The following is a 26,809-nucleotide window of genomic DNA, read 5'->3' on the forward strand; positions in this document are numbered from 1 at the left end:
TTAAACCCCGGTGTCCCCTTTTCACTGCCATTGTCCCCCAGCTCCTTCCCCCCAGAGGTGACACCCTGGACAGTGCTGGCTGCTTGGGCACAGTGAGGAACTGCAATGTTCGTGCTCACCCACTCCTCACTGCTGGGACTTCAATCCCAATTTCATGGCACGACATCAGCAGGGGCTGAGCCCACGGCCTTGGCCTGCAGGGGCTGGGTGAAGCTCCCTCGGCTGCTTCCCTGTGGGCCTGCCCAAAGCCCTGGGGCAGGAGCAGTCCCAGAAGGGTTGGGGTTGGGAGGGAGCTGAAAGCCCACCCAGCTCTGCCCCGTCCAGTCCCACCCCCTGCCATGGTGGTAAAACCTTGCACTAGACGGGTGCTCCACTAGGCAGCAGTTTTACCAAACTCGACACTAAAAGCTGGTTTTAGATAAAAGGATAAAAATTCCATGAGAATAGTCAGAAGCTAATTGTAAGTGGTACGAGCAAACAGGGCTGTAGAAAAGGAGATTCCACCACATCCTTTTTATGGAAATTCCACTTGTATTTGCTGAAAAAGCAGATCCACAACCAGCAGCCCTGGCCACTCCAACCAATCCCAACTGGAAACACCCCCCCGGGCTGGCCCATCCAGCCAATTCCCTCCCACACAGAAGGAAACGTTGCAAAACACAGGGAGCACGGCCAGGTAAACATTTAAAATTTATTAAACTTTTTGGTCAAAAGAACTGAACAATTATGTACAACCCCACGGATCGGCTCGAGCAGGCGTTGGGAACGCGGCTGGATCAACGCTTCAGCGACCCCCCAGTTCCACATCTCCAGAGTTCCAAAGTGTCACAACCAACTACAGGGCAGGACTGGCTGGACCGAGCCTTTCCCGGGAGAACCTCAGGCTTTGTCCTTCCCACCTTCCTGGGACCCAGCGGCTCGGGGGCGGTTCCGGGAGGGGCGGGACGGCCACGGTTTGCTCTTGGGACTGGAACAAGCCCTTGTTCCAGGGAAAACGGAGTGTAACCACACTTGGGGCTGGCTGGGGGAAAGCTTGGGGCTCTGGGAAGGAGTTCCCAGGCTGCAGGCACCTGGCAGAGCGCAGCCTCTGGCTGCTGGGGGCTGCTGGACACGGCCCCGGGCTCATCCGGGGGAAGGGGATGTCATTTAGGCCTCTTTGGAAGAAAAAAAGAACAAAGAAAGAAACAGTACCTAAGGCTTAAAACAAGTGAGCAAGAGAGCTCCAGCAGCTGCTGTCCCGCCAGCCGGGGCTCACCCTGGGCAGCCCAGCCCGGCCCTGCTGCAGCACAGCCCGGAGTGGCTCTGGAACTGCAGTGGGAAATGCAAGATTCTACGCCAAATACTTAAAATAAACTGTTCCCTTTGTGACAAATACTAAAAAGGTTAAAAACCATTAACGCACGTCAGGTCTGTCTCTGGCTGAGGGTGAGATGCACCAGGAAGCTGCACGTTTATCCTCAGAGCAGAGAAGGTGTCAATGTTTTGGTTCCCTCCGTGCAAGGCCGACACTTGGTTAAGGCTGTGGATGTTTCTAGGACCCTTTCCATCTCCTACTTGGCACACACAGAGCCTCTGACAACAAATCCAGTGCAACTCCAACTCTATGACAATGCCATGGAAACTCTAAATTCAGAATCTGAAATACTACACAAAAAAGTTTGTATTAGTCTGCCAAAAACTCGGTGTTTTGGGGCAAACCCTGTCAGAGGTGCCACCAGAACTGTTCTGCACCAGCTCAGGACATGCAATACAAAAAGAAGACTGAATACATCCCTCCAGCTCTAAGAACATGTTTGATAGGCTGTTATTTATTAAGTGGTTTCCACCAGAAGGTGTGGTTATAGGTACAGTTGGTGAGTAAATAGCCATGGACACCTGCCTAGACCCCAGCTCAAGCCCTGCACTGTGCTCTGAGGTCAGGCCCTGGCCCGGGCCCGAGGAGGAATGGACAGGCATCAAGCACGAGAAATGTTCTGAAAGGCCCAAATATTACAGCAGAGAGCGAGAGAGAGAAATTACACTTTTATGACAACTTTTTCTTCTCAGGTGTTAAATTTTTTGGTCTATAAACTGGAAAGGAAGGCTCAGACATCAATAAATACATTTGTTTTGAGTGTTGGCCTCATTGAGCACTGTCCACCAATTCTGCCTCGGAGGGTCCTCCCCGAAAGGCGCGTGGATGCTCCCACCCCACCGAAGGCAGAACCACGCCAGGAACTCAAAGCCAGGCCAGATGCTCTCCGATAGCTCAAGGGAAGTAAGTGCATCAATGTTCCTCACTGATAGGACAACAAGGCCTTCTGTTACAGATAAACAACTGAGCTGAACTATGTGAGACGAGACTCTGTCCGCGGGCAGCCATCCTTAGTTAACCTTTTCCTGGAATAAATACAAGTTATTGGTGGCAGCTACAGCGATGATGTTCTCCGTGGGGTGCCATGCTGTGTGCAGAATCTTCTTGTTGAAGTCCAGACTGTCAACGGTAATTTCGTCCTTCTTCCTCTTGCCACTGGTGCACACTTTGCGCGGCTTTAGGATGGCCCGAGGCTTGCTGCTCTCCCGGGACGCCTCCAGCGTGGTGTCCCGGAGCGTGCTCCGCTCAAACGTCCGGAAGAAGTTGTTGTAAGATCCAGTCATGATTGTACTGGTTCAAGGAAAAGGAAGGCACATCTTGTAAGAAATAAAATCCACCCCCTCCTCTCAGTCCTACACGTGCCTGTCAGGCCATGCTCATCACCAGGCCATGGCATTCCATTGCTCTCCTCTCCACTGGACACCTGCTCCGTTCCTCTGGGGCTTGGGCACTGCTTCCAGTGCACCACTTCACTTTGAGCAGTGCTCCCTGCTGTCCCCTCCTGCCACTGGCACTCAGCTGCACTGACACTTTTTCAGCTGCACGTGAGCAAAGCAGGTTTTCCTGGTGCTGCTCTATCCCTTTGTCCCTTGTCAACAGAAGTCAGGTCTGGATTGGAAGGGACCCCAAATGCCACCCAGTGCCACCCCTGCCACGGCAGGGACACCTCCCACTGTCCCAGGTGCTCCCAGCCCCAGTGTCCAGCCTGGCCTTGGGCACTGCCAGGGATCCAGGGGCAGCCCCAGCTGCTCTGGGCACCTGTGCCAGGGCTGCCCACCCTGCCAGGGAACAATTCCCAATTCCCAATCTCCCATCCAGCCCTGCCCTCTGGCACTGGGAGCCATTCCCTGTGTCCCAGCACTCCAGGCCCTTGTAAATACTCTCCAGTTTCTTGGCTCCTTCAGGTACTGTGAGGCGACCCTGGAGTTCTCCTCTCCAGTGAACAGCCTTTCAGGAAGAGCCTGAATAGCCTCTCCCTGCCCTTCCTGCCAGCAGAGCTGCTCCATCCTCTGATCATTTAGTGCCTCCTCTGGATTCTCTCCAGCAGCTGCAGGTCCCTCGTGTGCTGGTGCCTCTGCTGGGCTCAGCTGGGCACAGGGCAGAACAGCCCTGGCAATGCTGTTGGTGTGCCCTGCCCACTGCAGGGCTCTGTGCCCTCCCCTGGTGACCCGGAGCCGTTGGCAGCCCCGGCCCTGGCCCGGCTGAGCCCCTCACCTGTCGGAGCCGTTCCAGCAGCACTCGAACTTGTCGAAGATGCAGTCGTTCTCGTAGAGGGAGCACAGCTTGCTGCGCAGGTACTCGTGCACCTGGGGGAGGGACACGCGTTGGACACGGGCACGGGGACGGGGGGGACAGCTCGGCACGCGGGCTGCTCTACCTGGTAGGTCTCCACGGGCCTGTTCTCCATGTTGAGGTCCCACACCTTGACAGACAGGTAGTCTCTTGTCATCATGTATCGCCCGCTGTGGCTGAATTTCACATCAGATATCGAGGATATTATTTCTGAAAAAAATGATCTGCTGCTAGGATCTTCAGGTTCCTCAAAAACTGCAGAGAGAACACACAGTTCCACGTGAAACCAACGCCGGCTCTTACACGGCCTCCATGTTTTCAGTACTGGAGAATTTTAAATCAGTGACTAGTTTCTTTATGAAGAAAGCTGCTGTTAGACACTTCTCAGAAATAATCTTTTTTAGCACTGTTGTGCTCTAGGTCACCAGAGTGCCAGATGTCCATCTCCAACATTCAAACAGAGCACAGCACCAGCAAACCACAACTCACAGGTCTTGGGGACCAACCAGAGCAGCAAACTGCAGTGGGTACTGCAACCATCACACCTGATCTACACATCAGCCACAACAGCAGCAGGTGGGAACAGCAGGGACCCCAACACCAGGAGACCACTGGACCATGTACTTTTCCTTAGCTCTGAACCACAGCTGTACTAAACAAACCCTGAAATGAGAGCAGCTACATTTGCAATACAGTTTGTGTGACTTTAGGGAGCAGATCAACACATGTGCTGTTTAAATCCACAAGTCAACCTCTGAAATCAGAGATTCCGGACCCAGGCTACCCAGATCTCACTCATTTTTGAAAGACCCCTTGTAGCAGGATGTGATTCAGTCACAAGCAGTTAAAAATGAAGTGCTTTTAAGTGATTTAATGCAACACTGAACCAGATCAGTGGGGTGGCCTTGCATTAGTCACTTCCCATTGCACAAGTATTTCCTTCTAGCCCCAGGAAAGCCTCTCTGCACTGCAGGAAGCTGGCCTGGAAGTGTCTGTGTGGCAGGCACCCCCAGGGCTGGGCAATGCTAGAGCTCAGCTCTGCCAGCAGGGAACAGGAACACGTGGCTGCTGATCCAGGCAGGATCCCTGTGGCTCCCACAGCAAAGCTTTCTTTCCTCCCCTGCTCGTGCTTTGGTGGCTCAGCAGCCAGGGGAGCAGCCACCCTGCATCCCTGGAAACTTCCAGGACATATTCCTAGGGATTCATCCTATCCTATCCTACCCTAGCAGCTGCACTGGTCACAGGGGACAGGGATTCTGGCAGCAGCAGCCCAGTTTGCAATGCACAGAGGTGCAAGAGCTGCCCTGAACTGGCATGGGGAGAGCAGATCCTTGAGGCAGCCAGCCTGAGTGTGGCCAGCAGACAGGCCTCACTGTGCCCAAAGCACTCGGCCCCATCAGTTTATGAGGCACAAACGGGCAAACAGCAGCCAGGTAGGTGGTGCCTCACGCTACACCTGTGCCCAGGGGTGGCTACAACAAGGCAACTGGGACTGCCCAGCACTGCTGCCCTGGAGCTCCCCAGGGAGGTCGGGTACCCCATGGCTGGAGAAAAGGAAGGTGGGAGGGAGGGAAGGGAGGGAGGGAAGGCGGGCAGGAAGGAAGGAAGGCAGGCAGGAAGGCAGGCAGGAAGGCGGGCAGGAAGGCGGGCAGGAAGGCGGGCAGGAAGGTGGGCAGGAAGGTGGGCAGGAAGGAAGGAGGGCAGGAAGGCGGGCAGGAAGGAAGGAGGGCAGGAAGGTGGGCAGGAAGGAAGGAGGGCAGGAAGGAAGGAGGGCAGGTGGGCGGGAAGGTGGGCGGGAAGGCAGGCAGGAAGGAAGGAAGGCAGGAAGGAAGGCAGGCAGGAAGGAAGGAAGGCAGGAAGGAAGGCAGGCAGGAAGGAAGGCAGGAAGGCAGGCAGGCAGGCAGGAAGGAAGGAAGCAGGGCAGGCAGGCAGGCAGGCAGGCAGGCAGGCAGGAAGGCAGGAAGGCAGGAAGGCAGGAAGGCAGGAAGGCAGGAAGGCAGGCAGGAAGGAAGGCAGGCAGGCAGGAAGGCAGGAAGGCAGGCAGGAAGGAAGGCAGGCAGGAAGGAAGGCAGGCAGGCAGGAAGGCAGGCAGGCAGGAAGGCAGGCAGGCAGGCAGGCAGGAAGGCAGGCAGGCAGGCAGGCAGGAAGGCAGGCAGGCAGGCAGGAAGGAAGGCAGGCAGGCAGGAAGGAAGGCAGGCAGGCAGGCAGGAAGGAAGGCAGGCAGGCAGGCAGGAAGGAAGGCAGGCAGGCAGGCAGGAAGGAAGGCAGGCAGGCAGGAAGGAAGGCAGGCAGGCAGGAAGGCAGGCAGGAAGGAAGGCAGGCAGGAAGGAAGGCAGGCAGGAAGGAAGGCAGGCAGGCAGGCAGGCAGGAAGGCAGGAAGGCAGGCAGGCAGGAAGGCGGGCAGGCAGGAAGGCGGGCAGGCAGGCAGGAAGGAAGGAAGGAAGCAGGGTGGGCAGGCAGGCAGGCAGGAAGGAAGGAAGGAAGCAGGGTGGGCAGGCAGGCAGGCAGGAAGGAAGGAAGGAAGCAGGGTGGGCAGGCAGGAAGGCAGCAGGGCGGGCACTCACACTTGGAGTGCTGGTCGCACAGCGCCGAGGAGCGCATGTCGCACAGGCGGATGGTGCCCTTGCTGCTGCTGTACACGAACACGTTGCAGTGGTGCGGGTGGAACTCGGCCGCCGTGATCACCTCCGTCAGCTCCTCCATGTTGGCTGGCTTGATGTCCACGATGTCTGCCACAGCTGGTCAAGGCCTGCAACGCTTCACACCGAGCCCCTCCCTCCCTCCGGCAGCTCATCGGTGACGGAGCTTAACAACCTTTCCACCCTGGGTAAGGTACAAGAGTGGGGGACAGCCTGCAGAACTCTGGATTTGACAGGTCACAGTCATCCCAGAATGGTCTGGGGTGGGAGGGACCAGCTGCTCCCAGCCCCAGTGTCCAGCCTGGCCTTGGGCACTGCCAGGGATGCAGGGGCAGCCCCAGCTGCTCTGGGCACCTGTGCCAGGGCTGCCCACTCTGCCAGGGAACAATTTCTGCCCAACATCCCATCTAACCCTGCCTCTGGCTCTGGGAAGCCAATCCCCTTTGGTCTGTCATTACATGCTCTTTTAAAAAGTGCTTCTCCAGCTTTCTTATCTCAAATCCACAGATGCTGGGCAGTTTCAGACTCCTGGAATGAAAGAATATCTCACAAGAATCAAAGTCCAGCAAGCCTCCCTAAACCTCCTTCTTAATGCTTCCTATTGCACAGCAAATAAGCCTCATCTCTTTACCTAAAACATTGGAAAACCTGACCTAAAACTTTAGAAATTGACTGTACTCCTGCAACTTTTATTTTACTGCAGGTTTCTCAATGTAAAGCACTCTGTTAGTTTTAGTTGCATAGGTTTGCAGAAAGATCTGAAAATGACTTCTGCAGTTAACGGTATCATTTGACATGAAACAATATTGAGATTTGGTTTCAAGAGAAGTGTCACTTGGTTAAGAGACCACAAGCTTTGAAAGAAGTATCCACAGTAACAAAGGATCTTCTGTTCATATCCAACAACTCTTATTTAAGCTGACTGAACTCCACAAGTTAGGGATGCTCCCACAATTCCTGAATTTCTCCTTAGAAATCAAACCCTCTCTGATGTTTCTACTGACAGTTTTCCACTGGAGGCATGCTTGCCCTCAGCAAAGACTGAGCATCCCGAAGCCTGCTTTCACTGCATTACACCTCCAGACTTCAGAAATTCTCTTTTAAGCCCTGGCTTCAAACACCCACTCTAATTAGTCCCAGTGAAGTGATTCTCTTAAATACAGGCAGCTGAGCTGCACCTGCTGTGCAGAGGGCACCGAAGGATACTGAAGCTCCTGTTGGTGACCTCCAGGTGCCAGAGGTTGATGCGGAGGTCGTCGGCAGACAGGTACGTGGCGTAGTCGCTGTTGACAGAAATGGAGTTGATGTGGTAGGTGTGGGCGTTGGCGAAGGTCCTGCGTGGGCTGGCCTCCACCATCAGGTCCATGGGCTTCAGCGTTGGCACCTGAGCGGGCACAGAGCACAGGGGCTGGGCACAGAGCACAGGGGCTGGGCACAGAGTCACTGCTGACCCCCATTCATCACCCTGGCACAAAGTGACTGCTGACCCCCACACATCACCCAGCATAGAGTGACTGCTGACCCCACTCATCACCCAGCACAGGGTCACTACCCTAGGAAAGACCCTCTGGATTGTGTCCATTCCCCCAGCACTGCTGAGGCCACCACCATCCCCTGTCCCCAAGTGCCACAGAGAGCTGTGAAACCTCTCCAGGTATGGGGACTCTACCCCTCTGGCCTGGCCCATGAATCCAGCCTGTCCAGTTTCCCCTGCAGAGCTTCCTGCCCTCCAGCAGATGCACATCCCACCCATCAATGTTCCATCCTCTTGTCAACTCAGCGGCCGCCCTCCATCTCCTCGGCCAGATCATCAATAAAGACCTTAAACAGAACTGGCGCCAACACTGAGCCCTGAACCCCACAGCTTGTTTGATGGCAATTCATTAATTGCACTGCACAGATTTCTGTATTGATTCGGTGACTAAACACTTCTGAAATCCACTGAGCACAAAAAATACAGAGAGAGCACATGGATGCTGACTTTGGACACTGCCAACAGGAAACCTCCCAGTCAAAGCCAGCCCTTGGTGCCTCACCCAACACACATGGGCTGTGCTTGTAAACAAACCCTTAGAAATGTCCCCAGACCTTGCATGGGTGTCAGGAAACTGGCCAGAACAGTCTCCAAGAAAATTCCCAATTTGCTCATCGACAGTCAGCAGGAATTCAGGCACACCTGGATGCTCTGCTCCCACACCCAGCTGAGCTCAGGGGTGCCTAAGGTCACCTGTCTCCCTGGAACAAGGACTGACCCAGCCCAGAGCTGCCTACCTGCCTTGCCTTCCTGGTTTGTATCTCCCAGCCTGTTTACACCACCTAACGACTACAATTAATCCATTACTTTTTATCAGGCCATTGTCCTATCTCAGCAGAGTGCTCTCACCCTGGCTGTGACAGCACAGGTGCACTAATAGGAAAGATCAGGAATGGGACTTGGGAATGCCATGGTCTCCATGTAAAGTGCTGCTTCTCCTCCATGGACACGTCCCCATGACCATGGGCACTGTGTTTCTGTAACAAACCTGCCAAGGGAGCCCCAGAGCTCCTGGTACACTCTGGCTCTCCAAACTCTGAGCATTTTAACACATGAAGGTACCCCCAGGTGAGGTTTTTCCTCCAGCCAGCTCTTGCTCAGATTTGGCTCACCCATCAGCCCTTCTCCCAGGCTGCAGTGCCTGCAAGGGCTGCAGCCCAGAGCAGCAGCAGGTGCAGGGACTGACAGGAGAGGTTCTGCTGCTGCTGCTGCTCCCCCCATGCAGGACAGAGCCTTAAGGCCCCCAAAGGGCCCCTCCAGAGCCCCAGCTGGTGCCTGCTCCAGCAGGGCAAGGCTACACAACCCAAAACTCCACTAGGACCTCCTCCTACCACTGGATCCTAAGGGATGTAGCTGCTCTCATGGAACATTCAATCCAACCCTGGCTTGCACACACTGAGGCAGTGGAAATCTTTTCCCAACGCATTTTGTACACCCAAAGCTTCTGCTCAACATTCAGCTTTGGCAAAAGCAAGACAAACCCCAAGAAATGCCTCCAGCTGAAGTCTCTACCATGGAGGGGGCCTTTGAGAGCATGGAGAGCCTCAGTTCTGCTCCTGCTGATGGTGGAACAACATGAAACCCCAGGAAAAACCCCAACCCCACCTTTCATTTCTAGGGCTCCTGCTCCAAATGATCCCAAGTTTGGAGCACTAACCTTACCGCTACAGCACATCCAAGACTATTGCAGTGCACATTAGGTTACACAAATGCCTGGAACTTGCTCTAACAAACACAGGAACATTCATCCAGCCACAGAGTATCAGAATATCCTATTCCAATTTTTGAGTCATCCTCTTAGAAATACAGTATAATAATGATGAAAGTTTTCCTCAAGTTTCCCAGAGGAACTTTTTTTAATAGTTTTTATATGTAAGAATAATATGAAGTATCTCCATTTTTTCTGAAGGTTTCAGTGAGCCTGACACAAACACCATTTTTGATTTGCACATTTCAGTTTGGTAGCACAGAGACAGAGAAGAGCATGCAGAGAGGTACACAAAGTCAAAGAGCAGACGTACCCGTAGTTCTGTGACTCGGCAAGGCTCCCTAAGTCTTCCATCTTCATCTTTTAAATTATAACCTTCAGCTCGTTTATCCCTTTCACTTATTTTCCATAGTTTAATAGTTTTATCTAAAACCAGAAAATTCACATGCTTGAGAAAGGATTGAATACAAAATGAAATCAGTAAATATGGACTCAGCAGAGTGGACATGAGTGACCTGTCTGCAGCAGAGGGACCCTGACTGAGTTCTTTACCCACAAGGTCAGGTGCAGTTTGAATAAGATCCCAATTTGTGTCTGAGCAGTAAGGCCCTGTGCCTCCCACTCACCCAAAGGCCACTGCCTGGGGAGAGTTTCACAAACCAATTACCCAAATTCTCCACTAGGCCTGGATGATTTGCTGAATTACATTAGGAGACCACTGCTAGGGACCAAACCCAACAAACACAGGAAGCCCTCATACTACCAGTCCTGAAGGAAACCAGGTTTGTCCCAGGCACCTGCTCAGAGCCAGCCAAAGGCAGAGATCATTGTTTGCCCCAGTGTCTCCTAAGGAATGCACTTCCAGAAGTGCTCCAAGTGCAGGCAGTGAGTGCACTCTTGTCTCACCCAGTGGTGAGAGCCTTGGCTAACTGGAGCCAAACCTCTCCTCCCCAAACTCCTGCAGAGCATTTCAGATGACATCGTTTAAAGAATGCTTTATTAACACTTCTATCAGAGGAAATTGTTTTAATTGCACAGACCAGCAGACAGAAGTCACTCCTGCTTTTAGAATTTCACCACGACCTCACAAAGTGATCTAAACTGTTAAAACAATGTATTCCTCTGATAATAAGAGCAAGGTTTTTCCACAGAATAGTTTAGGTTGGAAAATACCTTTAAGACATGAGTGTAACTGTTCCCACTAACCCATGTACCCAGTTCTACAATTTCATTTACAGATGCTCCATGATGCACCAAAACTAAACAGACCCAATATTCACATAGCCAACATTACAATCAAGACATATTTTGCATGTAATTAGAGAAGACATTAAAACAACCCCAAAATATGTCAGAAAAAAACCCCAAGTGCATGACAGGTGAGACAATATTCCAAAGACAAAGTTCTTTGTGCAAAATAAAGGGCCCTTACCATTTGTAGACAGCAGGAAGTGAGCAGCATTCTGTTGTGGTAACCACCTAATTTTATTAATTTTTTCCTCAATTTCTAGACTTTTCAAGTAGTCAAACTCAGGCTCATGACTCTGGAAGGTACTGTAAACATTGTATTCTCCCCGAGAGAGAGGACGGCTTTTAGTCTGCAAGAAAAAGAGCATTTCTTGAGGCTGGTGGCACTGGGTCCCTCAGAAATGGCCTGCACAAAACAACCACTAGAAACTGTCAATCAGAACGTCAGCTTTTACAACAGCTCTTGGATTCTGAATCTTCAGTCTGTGATATTGTACCCAGTTTAGCATCAATACAATGCACACAGCCCTTCCTCTTTAGAAATGCAGGTTTGTGTATAAACATCTGTGCACCCTTCAGGCTTTGCTATTCTCATGTAGTGGGTGTGGGAGCAAGGAACAGAGGGCAAGGTTCCCCAGATTTGCATTATCAGATTTGAGGCAACCTGTTATCAGGCTTTCTGAGTAAGTTGGTGTCAGTGGTTTGTGGTGCAGCACAGCCCCAGGGGTGCAGTTTGCCCTGCAGTGTCCCACAGCTGTGGAGTTTCCACACTCTCACTGAACTCTCAGACTTTACATGATTTTACTCCCTACACGTCATTGACTTGTAAGAATTGTGGGCAGGCTCCTCTCACCTGACCCCATGCAGAAGTTCCCTGCACTCAGGGTGAGCTGCCTTGGCACTGGTGCTTTCCCTCTCTACTCACATGTTTGGCTGGAGGAATTGCTGCTTGCAAGTGAAGTCAAGTCCTATGAGCCCAGGGCATGGTGCAGGGCATTCCAGGGTGCCTTTCCCAGATCCCAAGTGTCTGGGGAACTGTATAACCACCATAAACTGTCACTGACCTGGTGAGCTCAATCTTAAATCCAAACTGGGTAAAAAATATGGTTATTATTTTAAGGTTCCAGCATTATACACTATTTTAGATTCCTTCCTGCAGTTTTGCACATGACAAAAGAAACGTCCCTCATTCCCAACTCTTGCCTCAGTCTCCATGTGTGTTTCCATGTGTTCCCAAGGAGACAGCTGAATACTCCTGTGTGAACAGTCTGACCTGGGGCTTGTTTTTCCCCTCTCTGAGGAAGTGCTGTGACAGGCAGGTTTTGCCTTACAGAACAACTGAGAGCCAACCCCTAATAGTCCCCCCCTCCAGATCAGGCAAGTCCAAGATCCTGAGAAGTTCAGGATGTGCCTGAGGCACCTCTGACCTTATCTCTGGCCACCGCAGTAAATGATGGATGAGCCTGGAGCCGTGTGGGTGCAGGCAGGTAACACTGCAGCACTGCTGGCACCTCACTGCTCCAGAGCCTCCCAGAGCAGCCACACAGGCACCTGTGGGACAGGCTGGCACCACAGCACAGGGAGCACAAATGCAAAACACTGGCCAGGTGTTCATTAATAGAGCATCATCTCAGCCCCACAAGGACAACAGAGGGGTTCTGCTGGACAAATCCCACAGCACCCAAAGATCTGTAATATTCATGTACAAACAAGCTGAAATAAAGTTCCATTATTAATTCTGGTATTTCTGACCCAGGAGAATGCTCAAACCCTCAAGTTCCCTCCAACTCCTCAAAGGACAGAAGATGCAGACACTTTGGTGAGAACTGCCATGTGGAATAGTGACTTTTTAAAGAACACAATCCCAGACTCCTCCCAGACATGACAATTACTTTTCAGCAATTGGTGGACGTTTCCCATGCCCACTGCTGCTCGGGATATCCCAGCTCAGGATGAACACACAAGGACATTACAGCACTGTCATACAGCTGAACTCATGAAGAGGAGCTGTGGAAGTGCAGGAGTGACAGTGCTCCCACTCTCTGATGGGAAATGCTCAAGTGTTTCTGGAGAAGTGGCTGTTTCCACTGGTTTTAAATCCTCAAACAAATTTTAACTACCTTATCCTGTAGTTCTTGCAGCTTATTTCCTGAACTTCTTTTACATTCTCTCCCAAAGCATTGTGATTTATCTCGGGTCAGCTTGACCCAGTGGAAAAATTCAGGAGAAAGTCCAAATTCTGCAAAGCGACACTGAGGACACCAGGTACAGATAAAGAGCTCACTTGGATTTTGGGGACTTTTTTTTTGCAAGGAGGGAGGGGAACCCTCACGAAACCAACTTACCAAGTACAGCATAGGGCAGATACTTACAAATGAGTCTAACTTGGGGCTTTCTGAGAAAACTCTCCATTTAAATATCGGGGCATGAACAGATGAAGTGAGACTGTGCAACACAAGAACAGTGTAGTAACAACACTTTTGTTTTTTGAGTCACTGACCTCTTGTTCCCTTTGAAATATAACCACTCTGCCACCTTTGTCTCCTGTTGCAAGAAGATCACCAGTGTAATTAAATTCAACTGTTGAAATTATATCAGCTGTAAAGAGAACAGAAATAAACCAGCACTGTAATGTGGAAAGCAATCAAGGAGTTCCAAGACTTGAGCACAAAAAAAGCATTACAACTTGTATTAATGCAATGACAAAATTCTTCATTTACATCCCCAAATGCAGCCATGTTTCAAAGCCTGACACACTTTTACTGACAAGCCAAAACACTTACTCATTCCTCAGTGCAGGCCTTTAGTCACCAGAAGTACACTGGCTTAGGAACCCAAGGTGTGTGTGCTGCCTGTGGGCAGTGTCCATGGGGATATCCCTGCCCTGAGCTTTATCCAGAGCTTTATCCATGGGGATATCCCTGCCTTGGGCTCCCCAAGGTGTGTGTGCTGCCCCTGAGCTTTATCCACGGGGATATCCCTGCCCTGAGCTTTATCCATGGGGATATCCCTGCCCTGGGCTCCCCAAGGTGTGTGTGCTGCCCTGGGCACTAACACTGCAGTGTCCCTGGGGATACCCCTGCCCTGGGCAGTGTCCATGGGGATATCCCAGCCCTGGGCAGTGTCCATGGGGATACCCCTGCCCTGAGCTCCCCAAGGTGTGTGTGCTGCCCTGGGCACTAACACTGCAGTGTCCATGGGGATACCCCTGCCCTGGGCAGTGTCCATGGGGATATCCCTGCCCTGGGCAGTGTCCATGGGGATATCCCTGCCCTGAGCTCCCCACCCCAGGGATCCCACCCCAGGGTGTGCCTCCTGCCAGGTGTGTACATCCTGCTCCCACCTGCAGCGTGCCCTGATCCAGGTGAGGCTGAGGCACTCCTGCCTTCCCAGCCAAGCACTCAGGGAGTTCATTCCTTTAAGAGCCTGGAACAGGCAGCTCTGCTCGGCCAAAGGTACAAAATAGAAACAAAATTCTTCAGTTGAGCTTCCTGAACCAGCTCCCTGCAGAAGCATCAGCGAGGACACGTGGAAGCAGGGGAGCAAAGGAAAAGCCCTCAGGACCTGCAGTGCCCTGGGGCTGGAGAGAGGCCAGTGCTTACCCCCAGAGCAGCCCCAGCCCCTCTGGGAGGTGGCAATAAAGAAATGATTGCCACTGAACAACCCCAGCCAAGGGGAGAGGAGATAAGGAGCTGGAAATGTCTGTCCCAGGGCTGGGGCAGATGGTAACAAACCCGACAAAGCACTCAGCAAACACTGCTCCTGCTCACATCAAATATTGCATTTATGATGCAGATAGCAAAATTCTGAGGCTTGAAGTGTATCATATCAATTAGTTCCAGAGTGTGCAATTGGAGACTCCCTGGAAACTCCTTTCCTGTATTGATCTTGATGTGCTATCTTTGAAATTCCTTTCAATAATGCCCCACTCTCATGAGGAAGGAGATTAGAAACACTAACCAGTTTTCTCAACATAAATTCATTTTTCACCTTTTATCAATGATGCCCTTAAATGTTTTTTTCCTAGTATGGAGAGATAATGATTTACCTTCTGGATTAAAAATATTTAGAACAACTAAATAAATGAGTAAGTATAATCTTTCCACACATTATATGCCAGATTTATGCCAGCCTTCAATATCACATTACTAACCAGCTTTTGGACACATCCAGTTTTATAGTCACCTTTCTTTAAAGGGAATTACTAGTCAATTATCAGTTATTATTAATTATACACAGGGATTTTAGAAGACACCCTGGAGAAGCAGGAAACCAAGGAAAAAGAAACAAACTGAGAAGGTAAGCAATCAGTGAAGTGACTTCACTGAGAATTTTATGACATTTTCAGTACTCAGACAGGAAGAAGACCTTGAGTTATGGTAGTTTATTAGTAGCAAAACTAATATTCCACTACTACCCCCACCTGCAAGCCCTTCTAGCAAGGATCCCTTTTACCCTTGGAGACTCGGGAACAACAGCAGGAATAAATGCCTCCTTAGCACATATAATTCCTTCAAAGTCACAAAAGCTACTTTTCCATTTATTTTAGAAAAAGAAGAAGTTATTATTAGCTTATCCCATTTTCTACTGGAGTATTCACACAATTATTTGCTCAAAATAATCTGTGTACCATTTTTGTTTCTCAAAAATGCCCAAGCCAGCTGCTGACACAGCCATTATGTCCCAGCAGTGCGACCCAGACAAGCAGAATCCTGGGTGGAAACGCACCAAAACACAGACACTACCCAAACTCCATGGCTTGAGACAAGAAATGCAGGGAGAGGAGGGGAAAGAAGATGCACTGAAATAGTCTGTCACCAACCTGCTCTAGGGAACAGGGAACTGGGGGGCACAGCAGGACAAAAATAGAGACGCTTCCTTCAAATATTTTCTAAGTTACAAAATTTGGAATATGAGCAAATACCTGCTTTAATAGTCCTGTACTTGTTTTATCCATAAATGTATGAATTATAAAGTTTTCCCTACAGGCACGTTTAATTGAAGCAGATCAATCCCCCAAATCATTCCACCCACTATCCTCAGCACTCTACCATCTCAAAGCAGGTGAAAGAAAAAAAAATATTCCAAGACTCCAAGTAAAGCACAGAATGAATTCCAAACCATTCCTGCTCTGCTCAACACTTCACCCACCTACATTTGCTCTTCACTTCCAAGTCACCTTAAAACTTTTAGGAAAGAACAAAGCAAACCTCTGCAGGCTCTTCATCACTGCACTAACTCTGGGATTTCTAGGATTTTTTATTAGAGGTCATAACTGCTTCTCAGGTATCCAAGGCCCAGTCTTATCCCCCTGCCTTACTTTCAGCCTCTTCTCCATGCCAGTGGAGTAAGTCCCAATGGAATGTGGGAAGGGTGAGCAAAGCCAAACCAGTCTGATATTTGCTCCTGGACAGCACCCCAAGGCTCTTCTCAGGTACTGCTTTTTTAGAAACAGAGGTTTGTCCAGCTGTCCCTCCAGTTCTGTCCCTCTGGGGCTGGGACTTGCTCTGCACCCATGCAAATCCTCCTCCTGTAGCCAGGGAGGTCAGCAATCCCTGGGACTTCACAGTGACATACAAGGCTAGCAATATTTCTTTCTAGACAAGAAAAATTCATGTTTAGCCTCATTTCTGGAAATGAGTTCCAACTTGGTTACACTGCATCCAGAGGAGAAACTCTGAGCTGTTTTCACAGCTGGTGTGTTAAAAGGATTGCTGGCAACTACACTGTGATTCTGTACCCCCAAATTTAGGAGCACTGATCACTTCCATGGGTAGGAAACACCATCCCAACACATCAGAGGCCACAAATCAAGCACTGCAGTAATGTGGTGGAGCCCAGTGCCTGCCTCAGGAGAGCCCTGTAAGCCCTGACAGATGTGCCAAAGCTCAGTTGGAGTGCTCTGAGCCTTTCACCATCTCTGCTGAGTGCAAAGCTCCCTACAAACAACTCCTGCCAGAATTCTGGAAGTTCACAGCCTGCAGAGCCTCCTGGGCAAGCTCTGCTGGGAGTGAAGGGAGCCAGGGTGGCAGAGAGCAGCTTTTGTTAGGATCTGCAGATGACAGCAAGCTTACACCTGCAAACTAACTTAATCCCCCCAGGATTCACCCCGGGTATTTCTGACACCGGTATCAGCGCCCGGGCTCTCAGCTGAGGTAATGGAGAATGCAAAGAGATCCACAACATCTACAGCAGGTGCCTAAAATTAGCTCCTGTGAACTTTTCCTCTCTAAGCTGCCTGTGCATTGCTGCTCTGGTTAAAACCCAAACCTGAAAACATGGAATCATCTGATGGCTCGCTCAGGAGAGAAGGAGTTTGCAGCTGCAGCTTGCATTCAGGACCAACACTAATGAGACATGGTCAGCACCAGTGCCTCTCATCCTCCTGAGCTGCTCAGAGCCTTTTGTCACAAACCCACTCCTCAGACATGGAGTGAAATGGAACCAAACACTCACAGCTCTCTAACAGCACCTAAAAAGGAGGCTGTTCCAGCTTCCAGGGCATTTTAACCTAGAATTTTCCAAATATGTAATGGACAATATACCACTTCAGCACAGAGCCTGAACAATGCCTGCCTGCAAACCTGGCTCCTGTCCTGCTCCCTGGAAAGGAGTCTGAATGCACAGCTCCATTTGCCATGGCCCATCCTGGGACCAAAGCAGGAACTTCTGTAAGGCCCAGGGAAACCTCTGCAGAGGCTCCTGCTTTGAGAGGAAATGGCTGCAGGCAGATGGTTGGCATGGACTGTCAGGGGACAGAGAGAACATTTCTGTGGCTGTGATCAGGCTCAGAGGTGACACACCTTTCCCTCCAACACTGCTATCCTACAAACAAAGCTGGAGTTCTCCTGTGGCTGGACAAAGCTGTGGAGGCACTGTGTGGTGTGCAGAAGGGATCAGCACAGGTGATGTGCTCCTACATCAACTCAGAGAGCAGGCACTGGGGTCCCCCTGGAACGCTGTGCTGAACTGTGTGACACGACATCAGAGGGAACACAACTCTCTTTGCAGCAGACAGGGACAACAGACCATTCTGAGGGAGCACAGGTGACAAACATGGGCAGTGAGAGCAGCAAGGAGCCATCGCTTCAGAGCAACTCAGGAAAGACTCCTCAAATAAAAGATATAATAGGAGCAAATAAGATCAGTCAAAAAAAGAGAGCCCCTTTAGAGGGAAGAGATTATCAAAGAAAATGAAGCAATTTAGAGACCAGCACCTGCTAAAGAGCAAATCATAGAAAAAATGTTTAAAAACCAAAATCCTACTGGAGCTTAACGAGTTCCAGACACACAGGGCCTCAGAACTGCTTGTCAGTGATGTGCAGTACCTGCCCTTCCCAAACACTCCCGTGGCTATGCAGCTGCACGGAGGGCTCTGGGGCAAGCAGAGGGAAGCAGGCTGTGAAGTCAGACTGCTCTCCAGCTGGGATGGCTGCTGCAGCACCCTGCTCCACCCTCCTGGGGCTGGGCAGGCACTGCTGCCACTGCAGCCACCTCTGCCCCTCAGCCTGTCCCTCCTCCCTGCCCATGTCACTGACTCGATTCCAGGGGAAGGAGGGCTGTCCCCTGCAGCTGCCAGCACAGCCAGTGCAGCAGAGGGGCCACCCTGCAGTGGGGAGGGACCCACTGCTCTGCTGTCAGTGCTCCTCAAGGGCTGTTTCCTAACAGCTGATAGAAATCACAACCCTCCTGAAACATGAGCCAAGCTTTACAGCTGCCAATAACCACCTGACAATTTACATACACATCCAAGGTACTCAGATCACCTATTTTTCAGAATACGCCTCCTTACATACTCAATTTGTACATTTCCACTTGCAGGGTTTCTTTGAAGAGTTACCACAGGAGTGAGGTGTACCAGAAATCAGGAGAATAAGCCAAAGGGGTATAGTTTTGCTCAGACCAAAATTCCCTCAGCTTACACCGCTAAACACTCTGCCAACCTGAAGAATTTGTAAGGACTAACTATTTTTTTATGCCCTAATACTCGACTCACTTGTGAAATTGGCTTGAATTGCCTTTAGGCACCTGGCAGTGCTCAACTTAGTCCAAAATAACTCTGCTTTTGGGACTGATTGAAATCCTTGAACAGATTTAAGGTAAAGCAAGAGCAGAAGCTCTTTGAGGTCAGTGCTGCTGCTGACAGGCCATGGCAGACTCCAAACATCTTGTTTGGAGCCGTGTGGGAAAGCCTGCCAGCTCCTGGGTGTCCTGGATGCCTGGAGCTGAGCCACCTGGCTCCTGGAGGGGCGCGCAGGCTGCTCTGCCGGGAGCGCCGCGCGGACAGACACACAGACAGACAGGGAGGCAGCAGCACCCTGCTCAGGGGCTGCCAGCACCCCCAGGGATGGCACAGCACCCCCGGGGATGGCACAGCACCCCCAGGGATGGCACAGCACCCCCAGGGATGGCACAGCACCCCAGAGCTCCGGCTCATGGCAGACCCGAGTGCCATCCCCTCCTGCAGCTCCGTCTGTGTTTCCATCAATGGAACCAGACCGTGACCTGACCCTGGCAGCCCAGTCTCTGAAAGCCACCCCAAAAAAGCTGCATTCTGAGTTTGGGGTGCACAGAGCTGGCTGTGCCAGTGCAGGGAGAGCCAGACCAGCACAGCACACAAGGAGCAGCAAAGCCAGAGCTCAGTTACACAGCTGTGCTCCTCTCCTGCCTGCAGAGCTTGCCCTGCCTTCCCTACAAGCCATGAGAAATTCTGGAGGCTGTTTCTCAGATTCGTGACATAATCCAGTACTCTTTGTGCAAATCTACTGCCTTGGTATTATTTTTTAACCTTTGGAAGACTAATTCCAGTAAGCCTTCTCCTACTAGAAGTGTATTTAATTAATTCATGCTATTGTTAGTTTTTTCTAAGTAGCTCATTGTGATGGTTTTGGGTGTACTTCTATCAGGAGTTCATAAAAGTCTTAACATGATAAGAAAATCACATTTTTCTTTCAGTTGAAGCTTTCAGACCTTCCATCCTTTAAAAAAATAGTGTTTTTTGTCATTTTTCATTAGGCTTTTCCCTCTGCACACAGCCTGCCCATCTGCAGGGACCAATCCAGCAGCTCCCACTGCTCACACAGGAAGACTTGCACCAAGTCCTGTATTCCCACTACCCAAATTGCTTTGCTGTGCATTCCCACTTACAACTCTGCAACTGATATTCACTGCTTATTCCAACTCTTCACCATTCACTAGCTCTGTCTTACCAAAGCTTCCTATTTCATCAAAATATAATGATGGAATCCCAGCCTGGTTTGGGTTGGAAGGGACCCCAAAGCCCACCCGGTGCCACCCCTGCCATGGCAGGGACACCTTCCCCTGTCCCAGGTGCTCCAACCTGGCCTTGGACACTTCCAGGGATCCAGGGGCAGCCACAGCTGCTCTGGGTAACCCTGAGGCTTCAGGGAGGGCAAAGAGGCACCTGAGGTCCTGCTCCTGCCTTTCAAGGAGAAATCCAGCCCAAAGCCAGCTTACAGCCCACCTTGTGCCCCTCTGCAGCACAAGTGTCACCTCCAGGCACGACCAGTGACTTGGGGTGACAGCAAACAGCACGTGGCTCTGCAGTCACTAATCTTACACAAAAAAAGACAACATTAAAGCTTGCAAGCAATTCTGCACCTCCCTTCATGCAACTGAACCACACATCACCAAGCTGCACCCCCTACTGCAAGAGTTTTTTTTGAAGCACAAAACCATGCCTGAATTTCTTTTAAGAACAGGAGAATAGCCAAAATGAATTCCTGAACCACACATGAGAACGTTTTAAACCACTGATTTGTAACAGCAATTTCTAAAGAACATTTCTAAATCACTTGTAGCTGCACTCAGGATTACAGACTAATATACTTTTATCAGATGGTGGCTGTCTTTGCTCCTTGTGTTCTGCTTCCTGGCAAACTGCTGAGGTGTCTGACCCAGCCCCTAGCAGGCAGCAAAAGCAGAAGGAGAGTTGGCTGAAGTGATGGTAACAAGGGATGCCTCAGTTTGGCAGGACAGTCAATCAATACCAGTCACTATCTGGAGAATTTAAAAAAAGAAAAAAGAAATTTATTTCTTGGATCATTAACTGGAGATACAGCACTGCATCCACAAGTGGTCATGGGTTAGATGCAGAACATCTGGCACACGGGAATTTGGGCATATCTGTACATTATTTAATAAACAAATGTACATTTTACTTGCCCCTCAAAAAAAGAACCTCCCAAAATGGACAATTTTGAACATGCAAAACAAATTCAACACAAAAATCATGGAAGTGATAAAGTCTCTGGCAGCATTTGTATTCTCTATTTAGAAAGGTCTTTCTACAAAAAAAGCAGCCCAAGAATTACAAGTTCCATGGGCAATCAGTGCAAGTTCTGGAGTCACGTGGTTAACAAAATTACAGCAAAATTACAACACAATCTTTAACAGCCTTTGCTTTCAAATTGTGATTGTTGCCATCCCTAATATTAAATCTTTTACTCAATCTCTGTTTTATCCTCCAGTCCTCTTCCCTGAATCCAACTAAACTTTTCCGTTCTAGAAAAGTCACATCCAAGCCTTTACAAATCCATATTCAATAAGTGATGGATTACCCTGGTCTTTCAGAAACGGTCAGACTGAACAGTGCCCTTCTCTTTCCTGACACAGAGCCTGAACAGAGGTCAGGGATTAGTCACCGAGGAAGGCAAGGCACGGACAAGACAAAGAGGAGACAGTGATTTTCTGTATTAATGCCCCAGTTAGGAAAATCCAGCTGCCAGTCTGATACAGGCACTTCTCCCAGTGTTTGTGATGAAGCCAGACACCTGAGAAACAACTATGGAGTATAAAATAGATGTTAGAACTGCACAGTAAAAGAAAGTATGTTCTGGTACAGTTGCCTGGCTGAGCAGTTTCAGCTCCTGAATAAACCCCTAAGAAAATCCAGCACAACACTTTGCATGGAATAGGCTGGACAGCCACTCATGGTGTCCTCCTCCTCCTCTAGAGCTGATTTTTCACAAAATAGACCAAAAATTGACAGCACTAGCAAGTTTTCACCATCACAAAAATTTCTGTGCAATTCGAAGGCTATGTCAAGGCAACAGCTGTCCATCAAGCAGGTTTAGATGTGCAGCTTGCTAAGAGAGGATTTAAAAGATGGTAATGAGTAAATATGTCCCTAGCTGAAGCCCAAAATCTAGCCATGTATTTGTACTCTTACTAGAAAATTAAATTTGGGCAGTTATTAGCAAATAAATAGTGTATTTTTTATATTTAATTGCAATTTCAAGGCAAAATGTAAGAGGAGGGGAAAGACCACGAATCAAAACAAAAAATCAAGAAGTCACAAAGCCTGTAAATAGTTCTAGTATTCCCACAGGAAAATGAAACTTTAGTGGTAGTTTTGCAAAACCAGGTGCTGAATGATTCCTGGAGCTTTCCTGCTTGTGCAAATCCAGGCTGCTCAGGAGTTACCTGGGAAGCCAGATGTCCCCAGGAATATATCCTTCACTCGTGGAGAACTGGCTGTTAGTCACACAGGTGACAGGTCCGAGAAAAAAGAACTATTTAAAAAACATACAAGCTACTTATATACATTTCTGCAACATTTCTGGGAACTTCAGAGCAAGCTACAAACATACAGAGGGAAGAAAAAGGAAGAAAACAACTGAGTGAGCCCAGTTTCTTGAGCAGTTTCCAGTCTATCCCTCCAATGGCCATTATTTTAAATGGAATGCCAAACAAGTGGTGTGAAAATGAAAACACTGTCAGCACAATTTCCCCGTAGCAGGCAGCAAGGAAAAATATTTACTGCATCCAGTAACAAAAATAAAATCCCAAACCCAAGCTGAGCACACATGGCCCTGCAAGTTAATTCACACTTTAGAAAGGAGCACTGCCAGGCTGGGCAGTTAGAACACAGAAAATTTAGGGGCAAAAAAAGAACTTTCTCATCAGAGTCAAGCAAAACTCCACCCAGCTTCTGCACTCCACAGAAAACACTTTTCCCAGTTAAAACATTTCTTGTTTTCTACTCTGTCCAAAACATGAAGCGCCTGGAAAGTTTCAGAGAAATGTGAAGGTGTGCCCTTTTTCCCTGCTTAATATCCCTATTTATAGCTCCCAAACGTTAACAAGTGGGAATCAAATCTCTCCACAGCTGCAGGAACCCTTTAAACTGCACTTTTCAATGCAGCACAAATGACAGAGCTGCACTCTCTGTGCGTCAGAGCGAAACTTGACAAGCCTGACAGACTCCACTGGTGTTTCTTTTTTTCCTCTCCCTGTATCGTATCACTGTTGTTACCTTTTATCCTAAGCCTAGAACTGTAGACAGTTATCCTAAGCCCAGAACTGTGCCCAGTTCTGGGCTCCTCAGGACAGGAAAGCCAAGGAGCTCCTGGAGAGGGTCCAGCGGAGGCCACAGGGGTCATTTTGGGATGGAGCATCTCTGAGATGAGGAGAGACTGTGGGAGCTGGGCCTGGCCAGGCTGGAGAAGGGAAGGCTGAGAAGGGACCCCATCACCCCCTCCAAACCTGCCCGGGGCTGTCAGAGGCCGGTGCCAGGACAGGGAGCACTGGCAGGAGCTGAACCACAGCAAGTTCCACCCCAACATGGGGAAGAACTTCTTACCCTGGAGGGGCAGAGCCTGGAGCAGCTGCCCAGGGAGGGGCTGGGGTCTCCCTCTGCAGAGCCATTGCAAACCCTGCTGGCCGCGTTCCTGTGTCCCTGCTGCAGGTGGCCCTGCCTGGGCAGGGGTTGGGCTGGGTGATCTCCAGAGATCCCCTCCAACCCCAACTACCCAGGGATTCAGGGATTCACACTGAAGACCCGGAGGAAGGCGCCGTGACTGCTCCGAGATGCTCTACGGGTGGGAGCTCGCTTAGTCATGGCACACACCCCCCGGCACGGCCGGGGATGCTGCGGCGCTGCCCCGCGGCCGCCCGGGAGGGCTCAGCGCGCAGGGGCTCCCCTCACCTTCCGCCACGTCCTCGTCGATCGCCCCCTTCACCTGCAAGAAGCACCACTGCACCTCGTTGTTGCTGCTGCCGCCGCCGTCGCCTCCAGCTCTCGCCACTACTGCGGAGGGAGAAAGGGCGGTGAGAGAGGAGGGAAGAGAGGAGACCCGGCGCCGAGCCCGGCCCGGAGCCCTCGGGGCCGCCGCGCTCGCGCATCACCCGCCGCTGCCGCCCGGCGCGGCCCGGCCTGCGGCCGGCTCCCACGGCCACACGGAGCCGACCCGCGGCCCATCCCGGCGCGAACGCGGAGCCGAGCGCGGAGCCGAGCGCGGGGCGCGGACACAGACCTGCCATGGCGGGGGGAGCCGCGGGAGCGGGGCCGGGAGCGGGGCCGGGAGCGGGACGGAGCCGCCCGGAGCCGCGGGAGGGTTCGCGGTTTCAAAATGGCGCCCATTGCCGGGCGGCCCGGCCGTGACGTCACCGCCGGCTCCCCTCAGGGAGGGCGGGCCGGGCAGCGAGCGGGGCGGTGATCGCGGCACGGCCGCTGCCGGTACCGGTACCAGCCCTAACCCCACTACCGTTACCGGTACCGGCCGCGGCACCGGCCCGGCGGAGCGAGCTGGGCGGCGGAGCGGGAGGATGAGCAGCAGCAGGAGGAGGAAGAAGAAGTGGTCTTGGTGCTGTGGAGGCGCTCCCCAGGCGGCAGCGGGGGCTCCACGCGCGCTGCTCCAAACGCGGCTTTACGTGAAGGGACGGGGCGGGACCGCCACGGCGGGGAAATAACGCTGTGCCTCCCGATTTATTTCTGCTCGCTCCCTGAAGGGTTAATTGTGACGAGGGAAAAAAACACAACACAACAAAAGCAATAAAAAACCCCAAACGTGCCTCTGACTCGTTTCCGCCTTCAGCGAGCGCCAGAGCGAGGGGAGGGAGGGTAGCAGGGGCTCAGGGGGTTTATCACAGATTTATCACAGAATCCCGGAGCCACTGAGGCTGCAAAAGCCCTCCAGGATCAGCTGGAGTCCCAGCTGTGCCCCATTGTCCCCAGCCCAGATCTCTGAGTGCCACCTCCAGGAATTCCCTGGACACCTCCAGGGATGGGCACTCCAAACCTCCCTGGGCAGCGCCTGCCAAGGCCTGAGCACCCTCTCAGTGACAGCTTTCCTGAACCCGGCTCAGCTCTGGTGTCTCTGACAACATTTCCTAAGCCTGGCTCATCTCTGGTGTCTCTGCCAACATTGCCTAAGCCCAGCTCAGCTCTGGTGTCTCAGTGACAGCATTTCCTAAACCCGGCTCAGCTCTGGTGTCTCTGACAACATTTCCTAAGCCCAGCTCAGCTCTGGTGTCTCAGTGGCAGCATTTCCTAAGCCTTGCTCAGCTCTGGTGTCTCTGGCAGCATTTCCTAAGCCTGGCTCTGCTTCTTTTCCAAGCACAGTTACTGGAAGTTGTGCAGATGCAATTTCTGCCCCTAAGTCTGAGAGAGCAGAAAGAAATGAAAGTGAATTCTCTGTTTGCCCCAAAACCCCACTGTTAATGTATTCCTGGTCTCTAAGTCCCTTGGAAAGTGGTACAACTTAAAGAACTTTAAAGCCCAGCTACTTCTAGGGGACAGCTAAGTGCTGAGAAAGGTGACAGGTCTGCATTGTTGTGTCTTAGTCTGAGGTGGTTTCCTAAATCCTCTTGGTTGCAGGAAACAAAAGAAAGTGGTTGGTAAATAGACATGGTTAATTGTGATCTTGAACCCAGATGAGTGAAGAACATCCTCTTACAGAGTAAGAGTCTTGTTAGGGACAATCTCTCTGGTGGGAGTCTTTATCTTACTGAATGAAATTTTACCTGGAGGTTCTTTGGGATTTTCCTGTGGAAGGACTAAAGTCTAGCACTTGCCTGAGTTCAGAATGGTTCCTCTCAGAGACATTGCTGCTCTGGGCTTGCAGGCTGTTCTTGGTAATTTGGATACAGAAATGCGCTTGACTCAAGATTTAATTTCTTGCTATGACATCTGTGTGCATTTATAAATTCATTACTTGATTTGTGTTTATTCCTTATGCAGTGTGTTGTGTATCAAGTGCTTAAATAAAATAATTTTTTACTTAGTCTCTTGGCGGTCTCCTCTGTAGCTGTAGGAAAGTCATCCTGAAGGGCAAAGAATGCCTTTAAACCTTGCCCTTTGGCAGTGGGAAGTCCATCCTTTCCCGTGTCCTGGCCCTTGTAAATCATCTCTCTCTGGTTTCTTGTTGGCTCCTTCAGGTGTTGTGGGGCTGCACTGAGCTCACCCCAACCTTCCCCTGTCCAGGTGAGCCCCCCAGGTGTCCCAGCAGAGCTGCTCCATCCTCTGAGCATTTGGTGCCTCCCCTGGATGCCCCAGCAGCTCCAGGGCCCTCCTGGGCTGGGCTCTGCAGGTGGGGCTCACCTGGGCACAGGGGCACAATTCCCCTTTCCTGCTGCCCACGCTGGACAAGGGGTGGTTCTGGGGAGGGAGTGCTGGGAAAGCTGTCCCTGCTCAGCTCGGGGAGTGTGTGGGGCCTGGGCAGAGGTGTTGCACAAGCCGGGGCCAGGGCTGGGTCTGGTGCTTTTGCAGAATTCCCAGAACCAAGGCACAGGGTGTCAGCAGCGGCTGTTCCCAGTCACTGGGTCACTGCTGTGTACTCAGGGCTTGTACTCACAGGAAGGTGACGTTCTGCCCTGGCCTCTCTGTGCAAGAAAAGCTCCTGAGAGCAAAGTTTCCAAATGTGTTCTGGAAATAGATCCTGCTGGCCAGCTGCTCCGTGCCCCCACGTGTGCCATGGGAGTGCTGCCAGCGCTGCAGCCCTGTCCCTCAGCCCGTTTTCCATCCTCTGGGCAGGACTAACAGAGCCCTGAGCCCTGCCAGGGGGCTCTCACTGCTACTGCTCTGAAAACAGAGCCTGCTGCAAGGGTAATTTCAAAAAACACGGGGCAAGCCATGGAGAGGGTGGTGTTTATCCTAAAGGGAAGTACAGCTGGTGGGCACACGGAGTCAGATTTCATTAACAGATAGAAACCACACGAACATCATGTGCTCATTGACAGCAAAACACCTGATTATTCTTAGGTGAGAAGCGCAACAGATTTTTTTCCCATGG

The 26,809-nt window shown here is 51.0% G+C and overlaps 1 protein-coding gene across 2 annotated transcripts; it reads right to left on the reverse strand.

The window, feature by feature from the left end:
* Positions 1-677: 677 nt before the first annotated feature.
* Positions 678-24,317, reverse strand: PPP2R2D (protein phosphatase 2 regulatory subunit Bdelta). Of its 2 annotated transcripts, none has more exons than XM_054637153.2 (10): positions 24,053-24,317; positions 23,725-23,823; positions 13,276-13,373; positions 10,960-11,125; positions 9,841-9,953; positions 7,492-7,669; positions 6,211-6,375; positions 3,732-3,901; positions 3,569-3,660; positions 678-2,644 (listed from the first exon to the last, which is right to left on the reverse strand). In XM_054637153.2, the coding sequence occupies exons 1-10, from the start codon at positions 24,057-24,059 to the stop codon at positions 2,365-2,367; spliced, it is 1,368 nt and encodes a 455-aa protein (XP_054493128.1). In that variant the 5' UTR covers positions 24,060-24,317; the 3' UTR covers positions 678-2,364. The 2 variants fall into 2 exon arrangements, with proteins under 2 accessions (XP_054493128.1, XP_054493127.1); XM_054637152.2 differs by having other exon boundaries at positions 23,725-23,826; positions 24,053-24,314.
* Between the last annotated feature and the right edge of the window lie 2,492 nt (positions 24,318-26,809).

This window comes from Agelaius phoeniceus, chromosome 9, assembly GCF_051311805.1.
Source record: "Agelaius phoeniceus isolate bAgePho1 chromosome 9, bAgePho1.hap1, whole genome shotgun sequence".
Classification (NCBI taxonomy): Eukaryota; Metazoa; Chordata; class Aves; order Passeriformes; family Icteridae; genus Agelaius; species Agelaius phoeniceus.